A 12,691-nucleotide genomic window follows, 5' to 3' on the forward strand; every position below is an offset into this window, starting at 1 on the left:
ATCTAGATGGCAGGGTGTGGAGAGTACCCAAGGAAAAAGAGGGTAGAGCTTGAGAAGAGGCGGAGTTGGCTGACGGGAGGGCGTGGGCTGAGCTTGGGGGCAGGGCTTGTGGGAAAGGGAGGAGACCGAAGGTTTGGACAGGGCTTGTGGATCGCGTCGCGGCCTGAGGATTGGGCTGGATTTTTTTTTTTTTTTTTTTTTTTGACATGGGGGCAGGGACTGTGATAAGCTGTTGGGCCGAAGGCCGAGTCCGACGCGGCAACTTCTGGCCCACAGCCGGGGCACGGGCGCGGCCTGAGGCCCGTCAGGCCGAATGGGGTGAGGGACGAGCGATCCTCGGGGCCGGGACGCAGCAGAAGCCTACAGCAGTATGGGAAAAGCCTAAGGAAAGGGAGAAGCTGGGCTGACGCCTGCCCGAAAACCGGGAGGTCGAGCCCGCCGCCTGCACTCACCGGCTGGTCTCCGCCTCCCAAAGCTGCGCTCGCGCGCTGCCCGCACCGGAAGCGGAAATGAAAGGCCGCGCTAGGGGGAGGGGGCGGAGCGTGGTGGAGCTCTGCACAGCGCAGTTCCGCCGACGTGAGGGGCGGGTCCTAGGGTTGAGAGGGGCGGGGTCCAGAGGAAGAAGCGGTAGAGCCGAGAAGGGAAAGAGCTTGGATGCTTTATCTTTTTATCTTTTTTATTTTATTTATTTATTTATTTATTTTTTTTTGGATTGCAAAAATTTATTAAAGTTGGAGACACTGTTTTAATCTTCTTGTGCCATGAGACTCCATCAGGCTGTCTACAAAGACCACTGGGAGGCTGAGGATCACTTGAGCCCAGAAGTCTGAGGCTGTAGTAAACTTCAAAGGGCCACTGCACTCCAGCTTGGGTGAGGCAAGACCCTGTCTTTCAAGCGGTAAGCTGCATGCTTGCTTGCTGTGGTCATTAAAAACCCTAGTTTAGGATAACAGGTCTGCCTGTTTGAAGATGAAAAATAATCTCATTTAAAATTTGCCCTACTCCATTTCCTTTTCAGTCACATTTCAACTTTTAAACAGCTAATCACTCCCATCTACAGATTAAGATGTATATGCCACTAAAACCTTTTGCCACCTTAAAAATTTCCTTGAAAGTTTAAACTAACCTGCATTTCTTCAAGCATGAAATCTGAGTCCTGAAATTAAGGGACAATACACAGTAAGACAACTTGCATACAATTAAGGGTAACCCAAAATCTCCAAACACTATAGAATGACTATATTCCCCTTTTCAGGGCATAAACTAGAATGTTACAGCCATATTTTTATCTTTTTTATTTTATTTATTTATTTATTTATTTTCTGAGACGGAGCCTGTCTTTGTCGCCCAGGCTAGAGTGGCGCGATCTAGGCTCACTGCAACCTTTGCCTCCTGGGTTCAAGCGATTCTCCCACCTCAGCCTCCCGAGTAGCTGGGACTACAGGCATGCGCCACCACGCCCGGCTGATTTTTGTATTTTTTGTAGAGACTAGGTTTCGTCATGTTGCCCAGGCTGATCTCAAACTCATGAGCTCAAGCGATCCTCCCGCCTTGGCCTCCCAAAGTGCTGGGATGACAGGCCTGAGCCCCCAGCCAGGAGGCTTTATTTGCTACGTAAGGAACTAGGGCGTTTCCCAAGCGCAGAACAGACAAAACCCCCGAGGCTCAAAAACTCATCTTTATTGGGAAGACTCTGAACAACCAACCTACCCCCCACCTTCAAGTCTGGGGAGGAAGGGCCGGGCATCTGCCCCCTCCTCCCATATGTACAATCTTTTCCGAATCCTACTGGAGAAGGTTCCCCCACATGTGGTGACAGAGGCAGCTTTAACAAGCTAGTGCACGGGAGCCATGTCCCTTTTCCTCTCCGGACTCAGTTTCCTCATCTGCAAAATGGGCTCAAGGGGAAACCCGTGCAACGGAGCTTCTCACCAAGGCTTGAATATGTCCATTTCAGAAGCATGAGGAAGGGCCAAGGGGATGGGGGTGCTAGACATCCTGGTTGGGATTGTACGGCTCCTCCACCTCCCTCCCCACCCAGTGCTCCTCTGGCATCGCGGGGCTACGTGGCTTCAGGCCCCGGGGATAGGAGGCCGCCCCCAAATGCCGCCTCGCGGTACTGATTGGGGAACATGTTGCTGCCCACGAGGCTGGCGGTGCCTCCATCCCCGGGGCCCAGGGCCTGGTACGAGTCCAGCGTCAGCGGTTCAGGGCCAGGGGTCTCCCCAACCACGGCCCCCGCACTGCACACAACAGCGCTAGCATGTGGCGGTGCCGGGGGCAGCAGGTCCAGCATGGTGAAGAGTGTGGGGGCCGTGGGGTCGTAGGCAAAGCCATCGTCCAGGAGGTCAGGCCCACCAGGGGGCTCCAGGCCAGGCAGGGACACGGTGCCAGAGAAGAAGTCAGGGTCTGGCAGCAGGGCTGACGGCGGGAGGAACGGGCCTACGGGGATGAAGACAGAGAAGTGTAGTGTGATTTAGGGCCAACTTCTGACCAGGCCCTAATTCAAATGCCCTACTTCCTGCAAAATGTGATATCAAGGTGGCCTTTTTTTTTTATTTTTGAGATGGAGTCTCATTCTGTCGCCCAGGCTGGAATGCAGTCGTGTACTCTTGGCTCACTGCAACCTCTTCCTCCCCAGTTCAAGTCGATTCCCCTGCTTCAGTCTCCCGAGTAGCTGGAACTACAGGCACGTGCCACGCCCAGCTAATTATTCTTTTTAGTAGAGATGGGGTTTCATCATGTTTGCCAGGCTGGTCTCGAACTCCTGACCTCAGGTGATCCACCTGCCTCAGCCTCCCAAAGTGCTGAGATTACAGGTATGAGCCACCAAGCCTGGCCTTAAGGTGCCATCTTAATCCCAAGGAGAATCCATGTGGGACTATCACCATTCTCAGATAATAACTAAATTGAAGGCCAAGAATGTAGCCTTCTGGCATGGTGGTTCACACCTGTAATCCCAACACAACATAGCAAGACCCTGTCTCTACGAAAAAATTATTTAAAAGTTAGCTGGATGTGGTGGTGCACGCCTGTAGTCCCAGCTACTTGGCAGGCTGAGGCAGAAGGATTGCTTGAGCCCAGTTTGAGGCTGCAGGGAAGTATGATCACATCACTACACTCCAGCCTGGGCAACACAGCAAGACCTTGTCTCTAAAAGTAGTGATAATAAGAAGTAAACTAAAGCACTGAGGGCACTGAGGGAAAGTCAGTGGAAGGCTCACACAACTGTTGTGGAACTAGCATGTGAAACCATGCTCCGACACAGCTGTGGAGAGTTTTCCCTGAGAGTGAGGAAGGAGAAGAGGTTCCAAAGCCCCCCAACATACAGAGACAACCCAAAAAGTGACATCTCCAGACCATGGGAGACACAAGTTGGGAAGTCACCAGTCCCAAAATTGTCAGAAAAAAATAAATGTCATTCTTAGGCATAATGGGGACTTAAGAAAAAATAACAAATCAAAAAGTTTCATTATAAGAGGGATTCTCTGGCCAGGCATGGTGGCTCACACCTGTAATCCCAGCACTTTGGCGGGCTGAGGCAGGCAGATTACCTGAGGTCAGAAGTTCAAGATCAGCCTGGCCAACATGGCAAAATCCCGTCTCTCCCAAAAATACAAAAATTAGTTGGGTGTGGTGGTAGGCGCCTGTAATCCCAGCTACTCGGGAGACTGAGGAAGGAGAATCACTTGAACCTGGGAGGCGGATGTTGCAGTGAGCCGAGATCGCGCCACTGCACTCCAGCGTACGCAACAGCACAAGACTGTCTCAAAAAAAAAAAAAAAAAAAAAAAAAGAGGGACTCTCTTTTTGGAACAAGACAAACCTTAGAGACACAAGGCTACTGGGACTCTTTGCTAGCCTTCCTTGCAGCCTGATGCGATCATGTGACTAAGTTCTGCTAACTGGAATGTGGGCATAATGGCTGGAGCTACAACAGCCATCTTGCACCATGAGATGGCAAACTGAAAATGACAGAAGCCTGGGTCTCTCGATGATCATGCAGTTACCAGACCATCCCTGGAACACACCTACAGACTGTTTTTTGTTTCTTGTTTTTGCCTTGTTACCAGGCTGGAGCACAGTGGCACCATCTTGCCTCACTGCAACCTCCACTTTTTGGGTTCAAATGATTCTCCTGCCTCAGCCTCCTGAGTAGCTGGGACTACAGGCATATGCCACCACACCCAGCTAACTTTTGTGTTTTTAGTAGAGATGGAGTTTCACCATGTTGGCCAGGATGGTCTCTCTCCTTGACTTCGTGATCTACCTGCCTTGGCGTCCCAATATGCTGGGATTACAGGTGTAAGCCACAGTGCCAGGCATGTTTTTTGTTGTTGTTGTTTTGAGAAGGGTCCCGTTCTGTCACTCAGGCTAAAGTGCAGTCATGCAATCTTGGCTCCCTGCAACCTCCACCTCCTGGGTTCAAGTGATTCTCCTGCCTCAGCCTCTGAGTAGCTGGGACTACAGATGTGCACCACCACATTTGGCTAATTTTTGTATTTTTAGTAGAAACAGGGTTTTACCATATTGGCCAGGCTGGTCTCAAACTCCTGGCATGAAGCAGTCCACCCACCTCATCCTCCCAAAGTGCTGAGATTATAGGCATGAGCCACTTTCAGTCCCTATGGACTATTTATGTGAGACAAGAAATAACGTTCCATCCTATTGAAGCCCCTGTTATTTTGGGTTTTGCTGTAAATGCAGTTAAATGTGATCACAGGTTGGGTGCAGTGGCTCATGCCTGTAATCCCAGCACTTTGGGAGGCTGAGACAAGCAGATCACTTGAGGTCAGGAGTTCGGGACCAGCCTGGCCTACGTGGTGAAACCACGTCTCTACTAAAAATACAAAAATTAGCTGGGCACAGCACCATGTGCCTGTAATCTCAGCTACTCAGGAGGCTGAGGCAGGAGAATCGCTTGAACCCAGGAGGCAGAGGTTGCAGTGAGCCGAGATCACACTATTGCACTCCAACCCGAGCAATAAGAGTGAAACTCCATCTCAAAAAAAAAAAAAAAAAAAAAAAAATGCAAGTTCCTAGGCTGGGCACGGTGGCTCATGCCTGTAATCCCAGCACTTTGGGAGGCCAAGGCAGGCGGATCACGAGGTCAGGAGATGGAGACCATCCTGCCTAATACAGTGAAACCCCGTCTCTACTAAAAATACAAAAAATTAGCCAGGCGTGGTGGCTCACGCCTGTAATCCCAGCTACTCAGGAGGCTGAGGCAGAAGAATGGCGTGAACCCGGGAGGCAGAGGTTGCAGTGAGCCGAGATCACACCACTGCACTACAGCCTGGGCGACAGAGCGAGACTCTGTGTCAAAAAAGGAAACAAACAACAAAAAAAGCAAGTTCCTAATATCTCCTGGGCACTAACTGCGCCAACCACCATGATAAATAACTGTATGACATCATCTCACTACATTCGGGAAAGGACTGTAAGAGACAGGGTCTCCATCTGACAGATGAGTAAAGTAAGGCTCACAGAGGTCACACAGCAGCTAAACTGTGGGCTCAGATTTCAAACCCAGTCTGATCCCAGAGGCCATACTCCTAACCATTACACTGCAGTGCCTTGGTGGTACTGCTTCCACAAGGGAGGGGTGCTTTAGACCTTGGGAAACTGGGATGCTGGGGAAGGTGGATGAATAGGGAAGGGGGTTTAGGAAACGGGAGAGCAAAGATTGGTGAAGTGGGCTAGGATTGGTGGTTGCTAGGGGCAGAGCTATTAGGCATTGGTTATCAGTTGCAGGGGAGGGGGAAGAACAGGTGGAGCTTCAAATCTCCAGGGTGGGACTAGGTCAGGTGGTCCAGGCTCAGCAGTCTGAGTGGTTAGTAGCTGGCTAGGAGCTGGGTACCTTAGCTGGGTGCTGGGGGCTATGTTTTTAGAGTTGGTGGTCAGTGGGTGGAGACTTTTTCTCTTTTCTTTTCTTTTGTTTCTTTTTTTTTTTTTTTTTTTTTTTTTGAGACAGAGTCTCACTCTGTTGTCCAGGCTGGAGTGCAGTGGGTCCATCTTGGCTCACTGCAGCCTCCATCTCCTGAGTTCAAGTGATTCTCGTGCCTCAGCCTCCCGAGTAGCTGGTACTACAGGTGTGCGCCACCACACTCAACTAATTTCTGTATTTTTAGTAGAGATGGGGGTTTCACCATGTTGGCCAGGCTGGTCTCGAACTCCTGACTTCAGATGATCCACCCCCTCAGCCTCCCAAAGTGCTGGGATTACAGACGTGAGCCACCGCACCCAGGCATCTTTTCTTTTCTTGTTTCTTTTCTCTTCTCTTCTTTTCTCTTTTTGAGACGGAGTCTTTCTTTGTTGCCCAGGCTGGAGCTCAGTGGCACAATCTCAGCTCACCACAACCTCTACCTTCTGGATTCAAGCAATTCTCCTGCCTCAGCCTCCCGAGCAGCTGGGACCACAGGCATGGGTCACCACGCCCAGCTAATTTTTGCATTTTTAGTAGAGACAGGGTTTCACCATGATGGCCAGGCTGGTCTCGAACTCCTGGCTAGAGATTTTTTTTCTGAGGGCAGCCAGATAGGATTGGGGTTCATGGGAGCTGGAAGCTGGCATGTGAGTTGAGATGAAGGCAAGGGTAGAACAGGCCAGAGACAGGCTCTGAATCTGAGGTTGGCTGGCTTCAACCACCACCCCCATTCGTCCATCATCAACTCCCTGCTACCTATGCCATATATATCACCCCTCATCTACACAGAGGCCCAGGGGCCACCTCCCTGTTCCACCAGAGATCTGCTACTGTGTGGCCTCAGGCAAGAGACTTCACCTCTCTGGGCTTCAGTTTCCTCACCTGTAAAACAGGGGAATGACAGCACATACCTCACAGGTTAAGTGAATAAACTCACAGAAAGCACTTAAGTGCCTGTCATACAGTACCCATGAGAAGAAATATATTAAGAACCAGGCGCAGCGGCTCATGCCTGTAATCCCAGCACTTTAGGAGACTAAGGTGGGAAGATCACCTGAGGTCAGGAGTTCGAAACCAGCCTGGCCAATGTGGCAAAACCCCATCTCTACTAAAAATACAAAAATTAGCCAGGCATGGCGGTGGGTGCCTATAGTCCCAGCTAATTGGGAGACTGAGGCAGGAGAATCTCTCAAACCTGGGAGGCAGCAGTTGCAGTGAGCCAAGATCACACTACTGCACTCTAACCTGGGCAACAGAGATTCTGTCTGAAGAGAAAAAAAAAAGAAGAAGAAGAATAAATGTATTAAGAGTCAGGCGCTGTGGCTCATGCCTATAATCCCAACACTTTGGGAGGCTAAGGCAGGAGAATGGCTTGGGCTCAGGAGTTCAAGACCAGCCTGGGCAACATGGCAATACCCTGTCTCTACAAAAAATACAAAAATTAGTCAAGCATGGTGATGCATGCCTGTAGTCCCAGCTACTCAGGAGGCTGAGGTGGGAGGATCGCTTAAGTCCAGCAGGTTGAAGCTGCAGTGAGCCATGGTTGTACCACTACACTCCAGTCTGGGTGACAGACAGAGACTGTCTCAAAAAAAAGAAAAAGAAAAAAGGCCAGGTGTGGTGACTCATGCCTGTAATCTCAGCACTTTGGGAAGCCAAAGAGGACAGATCACTTGAGGTCAGGAGTTCAAGACCAGCCTGGCCAATATGGTGAAACCCATCTCTAATAAAAAATGCAAAAATTAGCCGGGCGTGGTGGTGCATGCCTGTAGTCCCAGCTACTCGGGAGCCTGAAGCAGGAAAATCACTTGAACTTGGGAGGCAGAGGTTGCAGTGAGCTGAGATCATGCCACTGTACTGCAGTCTGGGCAACAGAGCGAGACTCCGTATCCAAAAAAAAAAGAAATAGATTAAATTTTAAAACACCACTGACTTAAGTATGTACTGGGCCTTTTCAAAGGAGTCCCTGAGGCTCTGAGAGGTAGAGCAACTTAACGAAGGTCACATAGCAAGGAAATGGTCCAGAAGAGATCAGAACTTCCATTCTGTCTCCAGAGCCCTCATTCTTTCCACTGGATGTTGCTGGCTAAGTGCTGAGTGACTCGCCTTGTGGCTGCTCTTGGAGGGCGTGAAGAGGCCAGAAAAGCAGGGCTGCCACTTACCCTCTGCCCACCCAGGGGACGGGGGCTTATGTGTAGCCGGAACCCACCTGAGCCGTGGCTGGGCAGGAAGTGGTCCAGGATGGCTGGCTTTTTCTTCCGCCGTTTGCTCTCGATGCCATGGGGGTCTGAGGGAAGGCAGAGATGAGGACCCCTGTTCCCCGACAGCCCTTCCTCCCCAGCCTGGGGGGTGGACAGGGCAGTGGGGTCAGCTGTCCCCGCCCCAGAACCTGGGGATAGAGGTAGAAAAGGGCAGAGGGCACACACCAGAGCTGTTCAGCTCCCCAAGGACGTCCGGCATCCCCCGTTTCCGCTTCTTGTCCACGCCGTAGCTGTCTGTTGAGGAGACACCAGGGACATACAAGAAGTAATTCATCAATAATAATTAATTCCTTTATTTATTTATTTATTTATTTTTAGAGACAGTCTTGCTCTGTTGACCAGGCTGGAGTGCAGTGGCACGATCTCGGCTCACTGCAACCTCTGCCTGCCAGGTTCAAGCAATTCTCCTGCCTCAGCTTCCCAAGTAGCTGGGATTACCGGTGTGTGCCACCACACCCAGCTAATTTTTGTATTTTTTTAGTAGAGATGGGATTTCACTATATGTTGGCCAGTCTGGTCTTGAACTGCTGACCTCAAGTGATCCGCCTGCCTTGGCCTCCTGAAGTGTTGGGGATTACAGGTGTGAGCCGCTGTGCCTGGCCTCTATTTTTTTTTTTTTTTTTTTTAAGATGGAATCTTGGCCGGGCATGGTGGCAGGTGCCTGTAGTGAGTCTCGCTCTGTCGCCCAGGCTGGAGTGCAATGGCACAATCTTGGCTCACTACAACCTGTGCCTCTCGGGTTCAAGCAATTCTCCTGCCTCAGCCTCCTGAGTAGCTGGGACCACAGGCGCCCACCACCACGCCCGGCTAATTTTGTATTTTTAGTAGAGATGGGGTTTCGCCATGTTGGTCAGGGTGGTCTCGAACTCCTAACCTCAGGAGATCCACCTGCCTCAGCCTACACACTGGCCTCTTTGTTGTTCCTGGAGCACCCCAGGCACAATCCGGTCTCAGGACCTTTGCACCTGCTGTTCCAGCTGTTTAAAACACTTCCTCGACTCTCACTACTTCCCTAGAAAACTTCCCGCTTAATCATCCTCCTGTCATCATCTCAGCTGTCCCCTCCTCCAAGAAGCCTTCCCTGATGCCCACAGCTAGGTTAGGTGCCCCCTTTGGGCAATGCGAGCCCTTGAGCACTTTATTCCAGTCCTGCCCACTCTGGTCATCACTGTGTGGGGACAGGCTGTCCCCCATCCTCAGGACTATAAGCCTCATGGGGACACAGCTAGGGGCTGTGTTGGTCACTGCTGTGTCTCTAGCAATACCGAGCACAGGCCCAGGCATGTGCAGGATGCTGAGGGGAGGAAAGATTAAATACTCTCCAAATGTCACAGGACAGCTACTATTATTTCCATTTTGCGCAGAAGAGTGAGGCTCAGAGAGGCCAAAGTCACACAGCCAGTAAGCAGCAGAGCCGGGATCTGAGCACTGTCTTTGTAGCTCTGAGCCTGCATTCTAGTTCCGCCTCTTTCCCCTCCCCAGTGGGGTCTCCCCAAGGCCGAAGACCTAGTCTCCAAGGTGTTGGGTCACCCTGGGTTGCTGTAGTTACCATGGTCGCGAGGCAGGTACGTGAAAGGCAATGGCTCGCTGCAGACCCCATCGGTGAGCCGCTGCAGGAAGACGTTGACTGTCACAGGCTCTACAATCTCCAGGTCCTCGTAGGGCGGCGTCTTGAACACAATGGCAATCTGGCGGTGCACGTCCGCCTGGGAGAAGTCAGCCCGACCTTCCCAGGAGGCCCTGCTGAACACCACTGATATGTCCTCTGGCAGGAAACGGGGGACATCAGCTAAGCCAGGACATCTGGGCCACTGCGCTCCCAACTTGCCCAGCCTCCCCCAAAATCAAGACTAATATTCTTTTTTTTTTTTTTTTTTTTTTTTTTGAGAGTCTTGCTCTGTCGCCCAGGCTGGAGTGCAATGGCGTGATCTCGGCTCACTGCAACCTCTGCCTCCCAGGTTCAAGAGATTCTCCTGCCTCAGCCTCCTGAGTAGCTGGGACTACAGGTGCCTGCCACCATGCCTGGCTAATTTTTTGTATTTTTAGTAGAGACAGGGTTTCACCATGTTAGCCAGGATGGTCGCTATCTCCTGACCTCGTGATCCACCTGCCTTGGCGCTCCAAAGTGCTGGGATTACAGGTGTGAGCCACCACACCCCACTAATTGTTTGTATTTTTAGTAGAAACGGGGTTTCACCATGTTGGCCAGGCTGGTCTCGAACTCCTGACCTTAGGTGATCCACCCACCTCGGCCTCCCAAAGTTCTGGGATTATAGGCGTGAGCCACCGGGACCAGCCTTGTTTTTTTTTGGTTTTTGTTTTTGTTTTTCTGAGACAGGGTATTGCTCTGTTACCCAGGCAGGAGTGCAATGGCATGATCTTGGTTCACTGGAACCTCTGCCTCTGGGCCTTGAGATCTTCCTACCTCAGCCTCCCAAGTAGCTAGGATTACAGGCATGCACCACCACACCCGGCTGATTGTTTTTTTGCATTTTTTGTAGAAAAGGGGTTTTGCCATGTTGCCCAGGCTGGTCTCAAACTCCTGGATACAAGCAATCCTCCCACTTTGGCCTCCCAAAGTGCTAGGATAACAGGAGTGAGCCACCATGCCTGGCCTCTAATATTCCTAAAAATAAAACTAATCACCAGGCACGGTGGCTCATGCCTATAATCCCAGCGCTTTGGAAGGCCAAGGCGGTGGATCACTTGAGGTCAGGAGTTCGAGACTAGCCTGATCAATGTGGTAAAACCCCATCTCTACTAAAAATACAAAATTAAGCTGGACGTGGTGGTTCACACCTGTAATCCCAGCACATTGAGAGGCCTAGGAGGGTGGATCACCTGAGGTCAGGAGTTCAAGGCCAGGCTGACCAACATGTTGAAACCCTGTGTCTCCTAAAAATACAAAAATTAGCCGAGTGTGGTGGTGTGCACCTGTAATACCAGCTACTCAGGAGGCTGAGGCAGGAGAATCAATTGAACCCAGGAGGCAGAGGTTTCAGTGAGCCGAGATCACACCACTGTACTCCAGCCTGGGTGACAGAGTGAGACTCTGTCTCAAAAAAAAAAAAAAATTAGCCAGGTGTGGTAGCACACACCTGTAGTCCCAGCTACTTGGGAAGCTGAGGCAGGAGAATCACTTCAATCAAGGAGGGAGAGGTTGCAGTGAGCTGAGATTTCTTCATTGCACTCCAGCGTGGGCAACAAGAGCAAAACTCCATCTCAAAAAAAAAAAAAAAAAAAACAAATCATAGTGGCAGCTAACTTTCTACTGAGCACCTATTATGTGCCAGTCACTAAGTGTTTTACATATATATATGTTTGTTTGTTTGTTTATTTGCTTGTTTTTGAGACGGAGTCTCACTCTGTCACCCAGGCTGGAGTGCAGTGGCGCGATTCTTCAGCTCACTGCAAGCTCTGTTTCCTGGGTTCACACCATTCTCTTGCCTCAGCCTCCCAAGTAGCTGGGACTACAGGCGCCCGCCACCACGCCTGGCTAATGTTTTGTATTTTTAGTAGAGACGGGGTTTCACCGTGTTAGCCAGAATGGGCCGATCTCCTGACCTCATGATCCGCCCGCCTCGGCCTCTCAAAGTGCTGGGATTACAGGCGTGAGCCACTGTGCCCGGTTTTTTTTTTTTTTGATATGGAGTTTTGCTCTTGTTGCCCAAGCTGGAGTGCAGTGGCACGATCTCACCTCCCGAGTTCAAGCAATTATCCTGCCTCAGCCTTCCAAGTAGCTGGGATTATAGGCATATGCCACCACGCTTGACTATTTTTGTTTTTTTGTTTGTGTGTTTTTGAGACAGAGTCTTACTCTGTCTCCAGGCTGGAGTGCAGTGGCTTGATCTCGGCTCACTGCAACCTCCGACTCCCTGGTTCAAGCAATTCTCCTGCCTCAGTCTCCCGAGTAGCTGGGATTATAGGCATGCACAACCATGCCCAGCTAATGTTTGTATTTTTAATAGAGACAGGGTTTCGCCACGTTGGCCAGGATGGTCTCAATCTCCTGACCTCATGATTTGCCCACCTCGATCTCCCAAAGTGCTGGGATTACAGGTGTAAGCCACCGCACCTGGCCTTGTTTTATGTATTTTTATATGTATTATCTCATTTAATCCTTATAATAACTTAAGAGGTAGGTAGAATTACTATCCCCCTCAAGTCCAGGGATCCTCAAGGTCACCCTCAGGTTGTTCAGTAAGAGGACTCAGAGGACAGCATACAGTCGTACTCACAGCTATGATCTGTTATGGCAAAAGGATACCAGGCACAGTCAGCAGAGAAAAAAGGTGCCTGGCCAGGCGTAGTGGCCCACACCTGTAATCCCAGCCTTTTGGGAGGCTGAGGCTGGCAGATCACTTGAGGCCAGGAGTTCAAGACCAGACTGGCCAACACAGCAAGACCTTGTCTCAACAAGAAAATTAAAAAATTAGCCGAGCACCGTGGCGCACGCCTGTGGTCCCAGCTATTCAAAAGGCTGAGGTGGGAGAATCACTTGAGCC

General features: G+C 50.7%; 2 protein-coding genes across 2 annotated transcripts in view; both read right to left on the minus strand.

Annotated features, from left to right (window-relative positions):
- CLASRP (CLK4 associating serine/arginine rich protein) overlaps nt 1–515 on the minus strand; it is a 33,182-nt gene extending 32,667 nt beyond the window's left edge. Inside the window, 1 exon segment of the mRNA XM_007997165.3 lies at nt 453–515. The gene's annotated coding sequence lies outside the window, so the exon portion shown is untranslated.
- Nucleotides 516–1,660: 1,145 nt separating this feature from the next.
- The window catches only part of RELB (RELB proto-oncogene, NF-kB subunit), a 42,148-nt gene continuing 31,117 nt past the window's right edge, over nt 1,661–12,691 (minus strand). The window contains exons 8-11 of the mRNA XM_007997163.3: nt 9,736–9,951; nt 8,352–8,420; nt 8,135–8,212; nt 1,661–2,442 (exon numbers count right to left, since the gene is read on the minus strand). Of these exons, the coding sequence (XP_007995354.1) occupies nt 2,063–2,442; nt 8,135–8,212; nt 8,352–8,420; nt 9,736–9,951 (743 nt within the window). The 3' untranslated portion in view covers nt 1,661–2,062. The remainder of the gene's footprint in view (nt 2,443–8,134; nt 8,213–8,351; nt 8,421–9,735; nt 9,952–12,691) is intronic.

The sequence above is a fragment of the Chlorocebus sabaeus genome, chromosome 6 (genome assembly GCF_047675955.1).
Source record: "Chlorocebus sabaeus isolate Y175 chromosome 6, mChlSab1.0.hap1, whole genome shotgun sequence".
Classification (NCBI taxonomy): domain Eukaryota; kingdom Metazoa; phylum Chordata; class Mammalia; order Primates; family Cercopithecidae; genus Chlorocebus; species Chlorocebus sabaeus.